Genomic DNA, 14,071 nt, shown 5'->3' on the forward strand with positions numbered 1-14,071 from the left:
TGAGTCTGCCTGGGGAGGTAGACTGACATTTTGGGTGTAAATCCTTCATCAAACATAATGGTAGATCGAGACTGGAATGTTGGTCTGTTTTTTTAACATCTCTTTTCAGGCCTACTAGACCTACTGTGTTTGCTGCACTTTCTGTGCGGGACCGTCTCCGCCAGGAGGACCCTGGGCCTGCGGTGCCGGACCGTCTCCACCAGGAGGACCTCGGAGCTGCAGTGCCGGACCGTCTCCGCCAGGAGGACCCTGGGCCTGCGGTGCCGGACCGTCTCCGCCAGGAGGACCTCGGAGCTGCAGTGCCGGGTTGTCTCCACCAGGGCGCTGTTGCCCGTTGTCATGGGCGGTCGGGTGGAAAGCGGCGCTCGGGCAGGCCTTGAGGTGACGGAAGCGCGGGGGAGACCTCGGGCTGGCGCGGCCTGACGGTGTCCTTAGACCCGGAGTTGAGAAGGTGGGTGAGGGGTGGTGCCAGAGGGCTGGTCGTAGTAAACAGTGTCCGGGACTCGGGGTGACCGTTCGACCGGGGATCAAGGGCCCGAGGGGAGCGGCGGGCATCGGGCTCACTGAGGGAGGAGCGAGGTTTGCAGGTGTTCGGCCGGATCCCGCTCCAGTGCTGCGGCCTGCGGATGATGCCGAGCGAGACACTTTGTGCATCGCAGAGCGGCCGCCCTGGGCCGGGGCCGGAGCCGGTGAGGAGAGGGCTGGTGGATCCCTCTTCAGATTGATGGATCTGCATCATTTCATTGAGTGAGCGGGGAGCCGAGTGATGGATTTGGTCTCATCACATGTTTATTATACCGAGGGTGGGTGGTAAGTGACGGCTTCATGAACAGTTACTGTATTGAAAGTAATGGTTACCCGGGAGTGATTACAAAGGTGTTACGTGACCTGAAAAGCAGAGTATCACCCGAATGCTGGGGACAAGATTGCGGCCGTGAAACCACTCTTCTGTATCAATTGTTTACACTGTTAAATTTATGTGAGGATTTTATTTTCAGTACCACTGGATGAAAGGAAAGGACTTTCATTTATACCTTTCATGACTACAGGATGTCTGAAAGCGCTTTAGAGTCAATGCAGTACTTTTGAAGTGTCGTCTCTGTTATAATGTAATGAACGCAGCACCGATTTGCGCTCAGCAAATTCCCACAAACAGCAATGAAGTAAACGACCTGATAATCCGTTTTAGTGATGTTGGCTGAGGGACAAATGTGGCCCACGGCGCCAGGAGAACTCTCCTGCTCTTCGAAATAGACAAGAGTGCTACCAATGAGCCATGGCTCACATTTACATAATTCTTGCAAATTTTTTGAAAATAGTCTGATAATTAAAGAGAATTTCTTTGTTCATCTATTGGTGTATAAATCAATATTAGATGAGCAGCACAGACACATAGAATCATAGAAATGTTACAGCATGGAAGGAGGCCATTCAGCCCATCGAATCCGCGCCGGCTCTAAGCAAGAGCAATCTAGCTAGTCCCACTCCCCCGCCCTTTCCCTGTAGCCCTGCAAATGTTTTCCTTTCAAATACTTATCCAGTTCCCTGTTGAAAGCCATGATTGAATCTGTCTCCACCATCCCCTCGGGCAGTGCATTCCAGATCCTAACCATTTGCTGTGTAAAAAAGCTTTTCCTCATAACCTTTGGTTCTTTTGCCAATCACCTTAAATCTGTGTCCTCTGGTTCTTGACCCTTCCGCCAATGGGAACAGTTTCTCTCTATCTACTCTGTCTAGACCCTTCACGATTTTGAATACCTCTATCAAATTTCCTCGCAACCTTCTCTGTTCCAAGGAGAACAACCCTAGCTTCTCCAGTCTATTCACGTAACTAAAGTCCCTCATCCCTGGAATCATTCTAGTAAATCTGTTCTGCACCCTCTCTAAGGCCTTCACATCTTTCCTAAAGTGCGGTGCCCAGAACTGGACACAATATTCCAGTTGTGGCCGAATCAGTGTTTTGCAAAGATTCTTCATGCCTTCCGCACTTTTGTATTCTGTGCTTCTATTTATAAAGCCCAGGATCCCGTATGCTTTTTTAACCGCTTTCTCAACCGCTTTCTCAACCTGCACTGTCACCTTCAACGATTTGTGCACATATATCCCCAGATCTCTCTCTTCCTGCACCCCTTTTAGAGTTGTGCCCTCTAGTTTATATTGCCTCTCCTCGTTCTTCCTACCGAAATGTATCACTTCGCATTTTACCTTAAATTTCATCTGCCATGTGTCTGCCCATGCCACCAGCCTGTCTATATCCTCTTGAAATCTATCACTATCCTCCTCACTGTTTACTACCCTTCCAAGTTTCGTGTCATCTGCAAATTTTGAAATTGTGCCCTGTACACCCAAGTCCAAGTCATTAATATATATCAAGAAACGCAGTGGTCCCAGCACCGACCCCTGGGAAACACCACTGTATACCTCCCTCCAGTCCGAAAAACAACCGTTCACCACTACTCACTGTTTCCTGTTACTTAGCCAATTCTGTATCCATGTTGCTACTGCCCCCTTTATTCCGTGGGCTACAATCTTGATGATAATGCGGCCATTTGAAAGTTCATATAACCACATTAACTGCATTGTTCTCATCTATCCTCTCTGTTACCTCATCAAAAAACTCTATCAGGTTAGTTAAACACAATTTGCCTTCAACAAATCCATGCTGGCTTTCCCTAATCGACCCACACTTGTCCAAGTGACTGTTAATTCTCTCCCGGATTATCGTTTCTAAAGGTTTCCCCACCACTGAGGTTAAACTGGTTGGCCTATAGTTGCTGGGTTTATCCTTACACTCTTTTTGAACAAGTAACATTTACAATTCTCCAGTCCTCTGGCACCATCCCCATATCTACGGATGTTTGCAACATTATGGCCAGTACCTCCACCCTTACTTCCCTCAGCAACCTAGGATGCATCCCATCCGGACCGGGTGACTTACCTACTTTAAGTACAGCTAGCCTTTCAAGTACCTCTTTATCAATTTTTAGCATATCCAGTATCTCAACTATATCTTCCTTTACTGAGGCTCTGGCAGCATCTTCTTCCTTGGTAAAGACAGATGCAAAGTACTCATTTAGTACCTCGGCCATGCCCTCTGCCTCCATGGTATCCTTTATGGTCCCTAATTGGTCCCACCCCTCCTCTTACTACCCATTTACTGTTTACATGCCTGTAGAAGACTTTTGGATTCCCTTTTATGTTGGCTGCCAGTCTATTCTCAAACTCTCTCTTTGCCCCTCTTATTTCCTTTTTTACTTCCCCTCTGAACTTTCTATATTCTGCCTGGTTCTCACTTGTGTTATCAACCTGACACCTGTCATACGCCCCTTTTTTCATTTCATCTTACTCTCTATCACTTTTGTTATCCAGGGAGATCTGGCTTTAGTTGCCCTACCTTTCTCCTTCATGGGAATGTGCGTAGACTGTACCTGAACCATCTCTTTAAAGGCCGCCCACTGTTCAATTACAGTTGAATTACACATATGTTATTTCACCTGATTTTAGTTTGTTTAAACCATAATCCCCATAATCTGTTCTTTATGCTACTGTAGATATATGTGTGATATATTGTAAACCTGAGAGTTTAAGAAATATGTGTAATGATTTAGGTTGCATAGGCTGTATTGTGGGCTTCTAGCCTATGTAGCCTCCTGTAATTGTAAATGTAGCTGATTTTGTTTTTTTCCTAATTAAAAAATGTTAACTAGTTTTATATTGGCCTGGAATTATAATATGCATGGTTATTAAATTGAAAAGTTTAAAAATAAAATTCATTGATCTGAGTGCTCACAAAATATCACTTTGTTTACCATATGCATATTCAATGTTTTTCAGTGTGTGATGTAAAAATGATCAGGTTTACTAAATTTTTTTTATATCTTTATTTAACAACTCAGCAGAAAGTTTTAAGATGAATCATTTTAGTTAAACTACATCACAGACTTCAGTGTTTAATTGACATGTGCACACTCCAGAACCTGAGTGAAAAGCCCTCTGGACCATAGACACAGTAATAGCAGGTTAAAAGAGTCACTGGTCATAGTATAAATTAGTAAAACATTTAAAATGCATATGTTATGCTCATAGTGTCACCCCCTTTATATTTTTTGAGGAAGCTGACATGATTCCTAAGGCCATCTCACAATTTAAAAAAAACTGTATGCTTCCCTTCCAAAAAGTTAAATTTTTCTGTCCCGTAATAAGATAAAGCATTATTTTAAAAAGATTTTAGCCTCCCTTCACTTACTGCCTCTGAGGAACAACCTATCTCCTCACATTTTCATTCATAAATGATTCTAACAATGTACTGCCATGATTAGTGGTCAATTTCTGCCTTTCTTCTGATATCCTAACACTTTTATAGATAGTTTGGTTGAATTCTTTTGAAAATATTATCTTCATCGTCTCTGCTGCACACCACTACAAACGATCTTCCCAGCCTCTCTTACCTGTCACTTTTCTTGACAATTATATTTATATTCACATGTATGGTTTTTAGTCAGTGTTACTTTAAACAATTCACTAAATGCGGCACAAAGCTTAACATATCCATACACATGCTTGGGTCTTTTTTTAAAATCATCCTCGGGATGTGGATGTTTAGACTATTGACTGAGGTGCTGATCAAATGGACTGCTTTGTCCTGGATGGTGTCAAGCTATTTGAGTGTTGTTGCAGATGTATCCATCAAGGCAAGTGGCGAGTTTTCCACCACACTACTAACTTGTGCTTTGTAGGTGGCGGAGAGGCTTTGAGGAGTCAGGAGGTGAATCACTCGCCTCAGAATACTCAGCCTCTGACCTGCTTTAGTAGCCACAGCATTTATATGGTTGGTCCTGTTCTTTCTGATCAGTGGTGTCCCCCAGGATGTTGATGGTGGGAGAAATGGAGATGGAAGCGCCATTGAATGTCAAGAGGTGTTGGTTAGGCTCTCTCTTGTTGGAGATGATCATTGCCTGGCACTTGTATGGCACAAATGTTACTTGCCACTTATGAGCCTAAACCTGGACGTTGTGCAAGTCTTGCTGTATGCGGGCATGGACTGCTTCATTATCTGAGGAATTACAAATGGAGCTGAACACTGCAATCATAATCGAACAGCTCCATTCCTGACCTTATGATGGAGCCTAGGATGCTGCTCTGATGCTGAAATGATTGGCCTCCAACAACCACAACCATCTTCCTTTGTGCCAAGTATGATTCCAGCCACTGGAGAGTTTTCCCCTGGATCCCCATTGCCTTCAGTTTTAATAGGGCTCCTTGGTGCCACACTCGGTCAAATGCTGCCTTGATGTCAAGGGCAGTCACTCTCACCTCACCTCTGGAATTCAGCTCTTTTGTCCATGTTTGGACCAAGGCTGTAATGAGATGTGGAGCCGAGTGGTCCTGGCGGAACCCAAACTGAGCGTCAGTGAGCAGGTTATTGGTGAGTAAGTGTCATTTATTAGCACTTTTGATGACTCCCATCACTTTGTTGTTGATTGGGTGATAATTGGCCGGGTTGGATTTGTCCTGCTTTTTCTGGACAGGAGATATCTGCCAATTTTCCACATTGTCAGGTAAATGCCAGTGCTGTGGCTGTACTGGAACAGCTTGACTAGGAGCGCAACTAGTTCTGGAGCACAAGTATTCATGATTACAGCAACCAAAAAAGCAACAACAACTTGCATTTATATAGAGCCTTTAACGTAGTAAAACGTCCTAAGGTGCTTCAAAGGAGTGTTACCAAACAAAATTTGACACCAAGACACATAAGGAAATACTAGGACAGGTGACCAAAAGCTTGGTCAAAGAGGTAGGTTTTAAGGAGTGTCTTAAAGGGAGTTAAAGAGGCAGAGAGATTTAGGGAGGAAATTCCATAGCTTAGGGCCAAGGCATAGCTGCCAATGGTGGAGCGATTAAAATTAGGCATGCGCAAGAGGCCAGAATTGGCGGAGCGCCGAGATCTCTGAGGGCTGTAGGGCTGGAGGAGGTTACAGAGATAGGGAGAGCTGAGTCCTTGGAGGGATTTGAAAACAAGGATGAGACTTTTAAAATCGAGGCTTTGCCGGTCCGTGAGCACAGGGTTGATGGGTGAACGGGACTTGGTGCGAGTTAGGATACGGGCAGCAGAGTTTTGGATGTGCTCAAGTTTACAGAGTGTGCAAGGTGGGTGGCCAGCCAGGAGAGCATTGGAACAATCGAATCTTAAGGTAACAAATGCATGAATGAGGGTTTCAGCAGCAAATGAGCTGAGGCAGCGGCGGATACAAGCGATGCTACAAAGGTGGAAGTAAGTATCTTAGTTGTGGAGAGGAGAGGACGTTGGGGTCAGGGAAGTTGTCAGGGTCCACATCCTTTGTGTCCAGTGCATTCAGCCATTTCTTGATATAGTGTGGAGTGAATCGAATTGGCTAAAGACTGGCATCTGTGATGGTGGGGACCTCACTTCTGGCTGAAGATGGTTGCAAATGCTTCAGCCTTGTCTTTTGCACTCACTTGTTGGGCTACACCATCGTTGAGGATTGGAATGTTTTTGGAGCTTGCTCTTCCCATTAGTTGCTTAATTGTACTCCACCATTCCCAAGCTGTTAAATATTTCCAGTGTTTTTGCCTACGCAGTTTAACCATGTCTCAAAGCCAAACTTTAAGTCCATACTTGGTGGTACTCCAAAACTGTGCGTGGCTTAACAGAATACATTTTTACTTCATACGCCACCTTGCCAGACTTCCACATGTGATATCTTTAAACTCATTGTCAATGCAAGCTTGTTGCAGAAACAATCAGAGTTAGCAAGTAAGAAGGTGTGGTAGTGTAGTGCTAATGCTAACTAGCAACCCAGCGACTGAGAGTCCAGATTTCACCAATGAAGTTGTAAAACTAAATTCAATAATTTGTGGTCTAAGACCATAAAGATGTTGGATTGTTGTAAAAACCAAAGTGATTCACTGATGTCCTAGTCCTAACTCTAACCTCCCACCCCTACCTGATCTGATCTGCACATAACTTCTGGTTGGCTTGTAATGCCCTCTGAAGTGGCCTAGCAAGCCACTCAGTTATACAACTGGTGGCCCACAACCACCTTCTCCTTAGAAGGCCTTTTCAGGGCAGCTAGAGATGGGCAATAAATCTGACCTTGCCAGCATCACCCACATCACTCTATTTATATGGCACTTGCCCTCTCCCAGCAGGCTTTACATGAGAAGTGTGCCAGTTGGTGTTTTTTGCATTGGTTGTGCTCCTCGCCATCTCTGGATTCTAGCCTCACATTCCCATTACAGCCATTGTTGTAGGACAGTGAGGGCAATACTTTGCTCATTCTTCCATAACTCCTTTCTCATAAATAGGTGCCATTAATACATTAGAGTCATTTAGACATAGTCATCTAATTGCGTTCCAAAGCAAGTAACACATTCATTACAAATCCACACACTTATCTCTTGGGAAAGCATTATTGTCCAGCTCCAAAATATCACCTTGGTCACATTATCAAAAGTTAGATACAATGAAGAAAATCATTTTGGCCTAAGTTGGGAAAACAGCAGATGCGAGAGAGAGGAAAGAAAGAAAGAACTTGCATTTATATAGCACTTTCATGTCCTTAGCATATCCCAAAGCACTTTACAACTGATGAATTACTTTTAAAGTGCAGTCATTGTAGCTTTGTAGGCAAATGCGGCAGCCAATTTGCGCACAGCCAGGTCCCACAAAAAGCAATGAGATAAATGGCCAGATAATCTATTTTGGTGGTAATGGCTGAGGGATAAAAGACACCATGAAAATTCCCCCGCTCTTTGAATAGGATCTTTTACGTCCACCTGACCAGGCATACAGGGCCTCAGTTCATCATCTTGTCTGAAAATCTGGAAAATGAAAATGTTATGTTTCGTACTGCATTGAAGTATCAACCAAAATAATGTGTTCAAGCTCTGGAGTATGGCTTGAACCCCCTCCCTTCTAATTCAGAGGTAAGAGTGCTAACACTGACCTCAGTATGACACAGATCAGCTGTTCATGAAGAGCAAAGAAATCTCTTACATATGGCTCTCCTTAAATACTGCTTCTTTTAAATCTTTTATTGAGTTATTCCCAAACTGATGAAAGATTTGAAAAGAGATGGACTATAAAGAGAACTGTATGTAAAAAGATCAGAGTACAGTGACAGCATTTTGGAGTAATCACTGGAGGAAATGGATTGAGGAACACTAAGATGAGAGTACATTGATCAGCTTTTTAGAGGGAATAAAAGGGCTTCTTAATAAGGCTGACGTCACAATTTGCTTTTGAAATTTTTTGTCAGCTTAAGAATACTCAAAGGATTTGAAAGGGAGTATTATATAATGAGAACCATATATACTCCCTTGAAATGATCAACGAGCTTCTTTTGCCGATGCCGGTGGCCTTGTGTCGTTTTCCTCAAGCCTTGTCTCTCAATTCCTGCCACTACTGCCAATCCTTTGTACAAACAACTCTGTACAATCTCTCTCTCCCTGTTTTTTGTGTATTATATATATATATATATATATACACACTGCTCTAAACAGCAGATCAGTGCGTTCTCACAATGGAACCTTGGTTATGTACTAGGGGAGTCCTTTCCATTGTGATGGATAGTCAAGGTTCCCTGCCCAATTAAACCTCATTTTAACAAATTTATTTCTAGCAAATTTTATTGTGTATCTTGGCTGTATCTCCAGTCAAGCTGCCAGTGCAGTTCAAGGCTTAATAGATGAATCTTCATTAAGAACCAACTTATTAGTACCCATGAGATTTTTTTTATACTAAAGTTTGGTAGTATTTGTTTGTGATACTCTGGAAGTTGAGGACTATATAGATAAAGGACATAGAGGCATCCCTTATGATCTAGAGTATTGGACTTTCAGAAAGCTTTTAACAAAGTTTCAAATGGAAAAACTTCTAATTAAACTAAAAGCCACAAGAATCCAGGGGGAACATGGAACTGGATAACAAACTGGTTAAAAAAAATACAAAGGATTATTCATGAAAAGTGTAATATCAAACTGTGGGAAAGTGTTGAGTGAAGGGCCACAAAGGTCGATGCATGGACCTTGATAGTTTCCAATTGAAGTAACTGAACTGAACACTGAAACTAACAGTAAAAGCACGTAGATGGATTATGCAACTGGGCAGACACATGGCAAATGAAAATTAATACTGATAAATATAAAGTATTACACATTGAAAAATGTGGGAAATAATTGTGCGATGAATGGAATTGAATTAGTACACGGTGGCTTTAAAAGTGAGCCGGAAATAATAATAGACAAGACACTTGCAATTTTTAGACAATGTAGCAAAACATTAAAGAACATAATAGCATTGAAGAATATATAGCCAGAACAGTAGAAAATAAATCTGCAGAAATTATATTAAAGCTTCATAAACGTTAGTCAGACTATACTCAAGAGTACGATGTTCATTTTCAGTCATTGTGCCACAGAAAAAATATTCTTGAATTACCAAGGCTGATACCAAGTATGAAGGGGATGCGCTATGACAAAAGACTGGAGAAGTTTAAGATTTGCAATCTAGAAAAAAGGCGGATTACACGGCACCTCATCGATGTACACCAAATATTGAATGGTATACATGAGGTAAAACCAGATTATGGCTTAAAAGTACACTAAAAGTTGTAACAGAAGTCATAAATGGAAATGAATGAAATGTAAATTTAGAACAGATATCAGATTATCAGTGACAAATATTTGAAATAATCTTCCAAACCAGTTAATAGAGGCAAAACAGTCTAGATTATTCAAAGGATAATAAGGTGCATTTTGATGAGCGAGCTAATGTACTAGAGGCATGGGCTTCAATGAGTTTGACAGCTTCATCTTGTTTCTGACTTGTCTCATGCTCTTGTGAACCTGTGAATGAACACTCTGTGGAACACTACACTTAATTGGTTTAAAGTACAAAATGAAAGCAAGGAAAAGGTTAGAGCTCAGTGGTTTGGGGGGAAATAATTCAGTTTTAAATTCTGACATATACTACCAATAAGGTTTCTTTCACTACAGAAATAGTTTTGAGTTAATTAAATTGGAAAACTTCAATGAAAGCAACTGATAGGTACAATGCTGCAAATATAGGTTTGGTGTTTTTAGTGTCTTGTCTTGACTTCTGATAGACTGTAGTTAGGGGATATGGATTATGCTGTAATTAATCTTCAAATATTCTTTTACTTTTGCAGAACACACAAGAGATGGCTTATGTCTGAAAACATGCGGCACCGATGCTTGCTGCTGGCTGTGTGTGGATGGGCAGTCTTCATGTTGCTGTTTGTCAGTAAATTCATTACTTTAAGTCTCAGAGATAAAGAAGGTAGGTCAAGTATGAATGATTGTAGTTTTTCACTTTCAAAATAATCCGCCTTTGGGGTTCAACATGTGTGGTGTTAATTTTTCTCTTGGTAATAGCACCAATTGTACTGTCATAAAATGTATTTTCCCCCTTCCTCTCCTCTTTAGGGCCTTCTCCAAATACCATTCCACAGTTGATGGAACAGGCGAGGGGGCAACCTGTGCTAGACCTCTGCTATGAGGTATACAAGAGTGGCACAATTGCAATGCTGTTGAAAGAGATTTCCAGGAAAGATTTTAGAGCAGTATTTCAAAGAGTGACTGAAATAAATAGCCCTGAAATTTATTAACCATAATTCCTTCATTCTCATATTTACTTTATTGGCCTTTGTTTTTGTTTATAAGCCTAGAAGCTAATTGCTTCTTTGGAGTTCTTGACCTGACTTCTAACTAACTTCAAGAACATACTTATTTATTTCAGGCATATGCCAGGAGCACGTATTGAGAAATTGCACATCCCCAGCCCATGATTTTACATCAATTAATTTTAAGAAGCAGAAGGTTTGCCCTTAATTTTTTTAAGGCAGGAAATTAAGGATAGCAATCATCCGACAATGGGCAAAGCAGTAGGGGGAGGGATTTCTGAAAGAGCAAACGGGGCTATGGATCAGTCAAGGGAGGAGTTTGATTGGCAGGTATGTGATGGGGTATTGAGGTCTGTTGCTTTGAAAGTTGCTAAGGACAGTGTGGGTCCCATTCTCCAGTGCCCCCTCCCCCACAAGGCTGCTGGGCTGTGCTTTCTCCCAGTACTGCCAGATCATAGAAATATCCAATACTGCCAGACTATCCCACCAATGCCTGAATCCTACTCCTGCTAGACCGCAAAACATCCCTTTCCGGACTCTTCCCTCTCTCTTTCCCCCCCCCCCCCACCCAGGATTCCCTCAATGCTCATAAATCCTTAGACCACATTCCCAGTACTTTCAGATCCCAGAACAGCCCCCAGACCCTGAGACTACCTAACCCAATACTTTCAGATCCTCAGTACCCATTTACAAGTGATCTCAGTTTCTAGAAGCTACTTCAGTGTTCCTAGACCCTCACTGTGCAGTGTTCCTGGAACTCCAGCTTTCCTCTCCCGATGTTCCCAGACCCATGTCCTCCCTCAAAGTACTACTAGACGGTGAGACCCCCATTCCAGTCTGTTCACTCTGTAACATTGCCCGTCTACGCCCCTGCCTCAGCTCACCTGCTGCTGAAGCCCTCATCCCCCATGCCTTTATTACCTCTAGACTCGACTATTCCAATGTTCTCTTGACAGGCCTCCTACCTTGCGCCCTTCGTAAACTTGAGCTTATCCAAACTCAGCTGCCTGTATCCTAACTCGCACCGAGTCCCGTTCACCTATCACCCCTGTGCATCCTTGACCTACATTGGCTTTTTTAAAGTTCTTATTCTTGTTTTCAAATCCCTTATTGGACTTTCCTCTCCCTATCTCTAACCTTCAGCCCTACAACCCTCTGACATCTCTGCGCTCCTCTCATTCTAGCCTCTTGCGCATTTAATCACTCCACCATTGGCAGCCATGCCTTCAGTTGCCTAGGCCCTAAGCTCTGGAATTCCTTCCCTAAACCTCTCCGCCTCCCTACCTATCTCTCCTCCTTTAAGACGCTCCTTAAAACCTACCTCTTTGCCCAAGCTTTTGGTAACCTGGGCTAATATCTCCTTATGTGGCTCAGTGTTAAATTTCATTTGATAACGCTCTTATGAAGGGCCTTGAGATGTTTTACTACATTAAAGGCTGTATAATAAATACAAGTTATTGTTGTTGCCAGACCCCAGACCTTTTTCTCAGAGCCAACCGTTGATGATAAGTCAGTGCTCCTGGTAATACTAATTATCGTAACACCCCTATTAAAGTTTCCAACTCACCTTAAGCAACACTACAGCATATCTGCTGGTAATATTTCCAGAACTTTTATGTATGTGTGCACTTCGTCATAGAGTCATAGTCATAGAGTCATACAGCACGGATAGAGGCCCTTTGGCCCATCGTGTCCGCGCCGGCCATCAGCCCTGTCTACTCTAATCCCATATTCCAGCATTTGGTCCGTAGCCTTGTATGCTATGGCATTTCAAGTGCTCATCCAAATGCTTCTTGAATGTTGTGAGGGTTCCTGCCTCCACAACCCTTTCAGGCAGTGAGTTCCAGACTCCAACCACCCTCTGGGTGAAAAAGTTCTTTCTCAAATCCCCTCTAAACCTCCCGCCTTTTACCTTGAATCTATGTCCCCTTGTTATAGAACCCTCAACGAAGGGAAAAAGCTCCTTAGTATCCATCCTATCTGTGCCCCTCATAATTTTGTGCACCTCAATCATGTCCCCCCTCAGCCTCCTCTGCTCCAAGGAAAACAAACCCAATCTTCCCAGTCTCTCTTCATAGCTGAAGCGCTCCAGCCCTGGTAACATCCTGGTGAATCTCCTCTGCACCCTCTCCAAAGCGATCACATCCTTCCTGTAGTGTGACGACCAGAACTGCACACAGTACTCCAGCTGTGGCCTAACCAGTGTTTTATACAGCTCCATCATAACCTCCTTGCTCTTATATTCTATGCCTCGGCTAATAAAGGCAAGTATCCCATATGCCTTCTTTACCACCTTATCTACCTGTTCCGCTGCCTTCAGGGATCTGTGAACTTGCACACCAAGATCCCTCTGACCCTCTGTCTTGCCTAGGGTCCTCCCATTCATTGTGTATTCCCTTGCCTTGTTAGTCCCTCCAAAGTGCATCACCTCGCACTTTTCCGGGTTAAATTCCATTTGCCACTGTTCCGCCCATCTGACCAACCCATCTATATCGTCCTGCAGACTGAGGCTATCCTCCTCGCTATTTACCACCCTACCAATTTTTGTATCATCAGCGAACTTACTGATCATACCTTTTACATTCATATCCAAGTCATTAATGTAGACCACAAACAGCAAGGGACCCAGCACCGATCCCTGTGGTACCCCACTGGCCACAGGCTTCCAGTCACAAAAACAACCTTCGACCATCACCCTCTGCCTTCTGCCACTAAGCCAGTTTTGTATCCAAAGTGCCAAGGCACCCTGGATTCCATGGGCTCGTACCTTCTTGACCAGTCTCCTGTGGGGGACTTTATCGAAGGCCTTACTGAAATCCATGTATACCACATCCACTGCATTACCCTCATCCACACGCCTAGTCACCCCCTCAAAAAATTCAATCAAATTAGTCAGACATGATCTTCCCTTGACAAAGCCATGTTGACTATCCCTGATTAATCCTTGCTTCTCCAAGTGGAGACTAATTTTGTCCTTCAGAATTTTTTCCAATAATTTTCCTACCACTGATGTTAGACTCACTGGCCTGTAGTTCCCCGGTTTTTCCCTACTCCCCTTCTTAAATAATGGTATTGCATTAGCGGTTCTCCAGTCCTCTGGCACATCCCCTGTGGCCAGAGAGGTTCTGAATATATGTGTCAGAGCCCCCGCAATCTCCTCCTTTGCCTCACACAGTAGCCTGGGATACATTTCGTCCGGGCCTGGGGATTTATCCATTTTTAGGCCTGCTAAAACCGCCAATACCTCCTCCCGCTCGATGTTAATATGTTCGAGTATATCACAGTCCCCCTGCCGTATTTCTATGTCTACATCGTCCTTCTCCATAGTGAAAACAGATGCAAAAAATTCATTTAGAACCCCTCCTACATCTGCCGGCTCCACACACAGATTGCCATTTTTGTCCCTA

At 43.3% G+C, this 14,071-nt stretch overlaps 1 protein-coding gene across 4 annotated transcripts in view; it reads left to right on the top strand.

Moving 5' to 3' along the window:
• Positions 1 to 332: 332 nt before the first annotated feature.
• chst10 (carbohydrate sulfotransferase 10) overlaps positions 333 to 14,071 on the top strand; it is a 69,254-nt gene continuing 55,515 nt past the window's right edge. Inside the window, exons 1-3 of one of the 4 annotated variants that reach the window (XM_067986231.1) lie at positions 333 to 451; positions 9,427 to 9,594; positions 10,191 to 10,321. In XM_067986231.1, the coding sequence (XP_067842332.1) occupies positions 9,581 to 9,594; positions 10,191 to 10,321 (145 nt within the window). In that variant the 5' untranslated portion in view covers positions 333 to 451; positions 9,427 to 9,580. The other 3 variants (XM_067986232.1, XM_067986233.1, XM_067986234.1) reach the window with 3 other exon arrangements.

The sequence above is a fragment of the Heptranchias perlo genome, chromosome 6, assembly GCF_035084215.1.
Source record: "Heptranchias perlo isolate sHepPer1 chromosome 6, sHepPer1.hap1, whole genome shotgun sequence".
Classification (NCBI taxonomy): Eukaryota; Metazoa; Chordata; class Chondrichthyes; order Hexanchiformes; family Hexanchidae; genus Heptranchias; species Heptranchias perlo.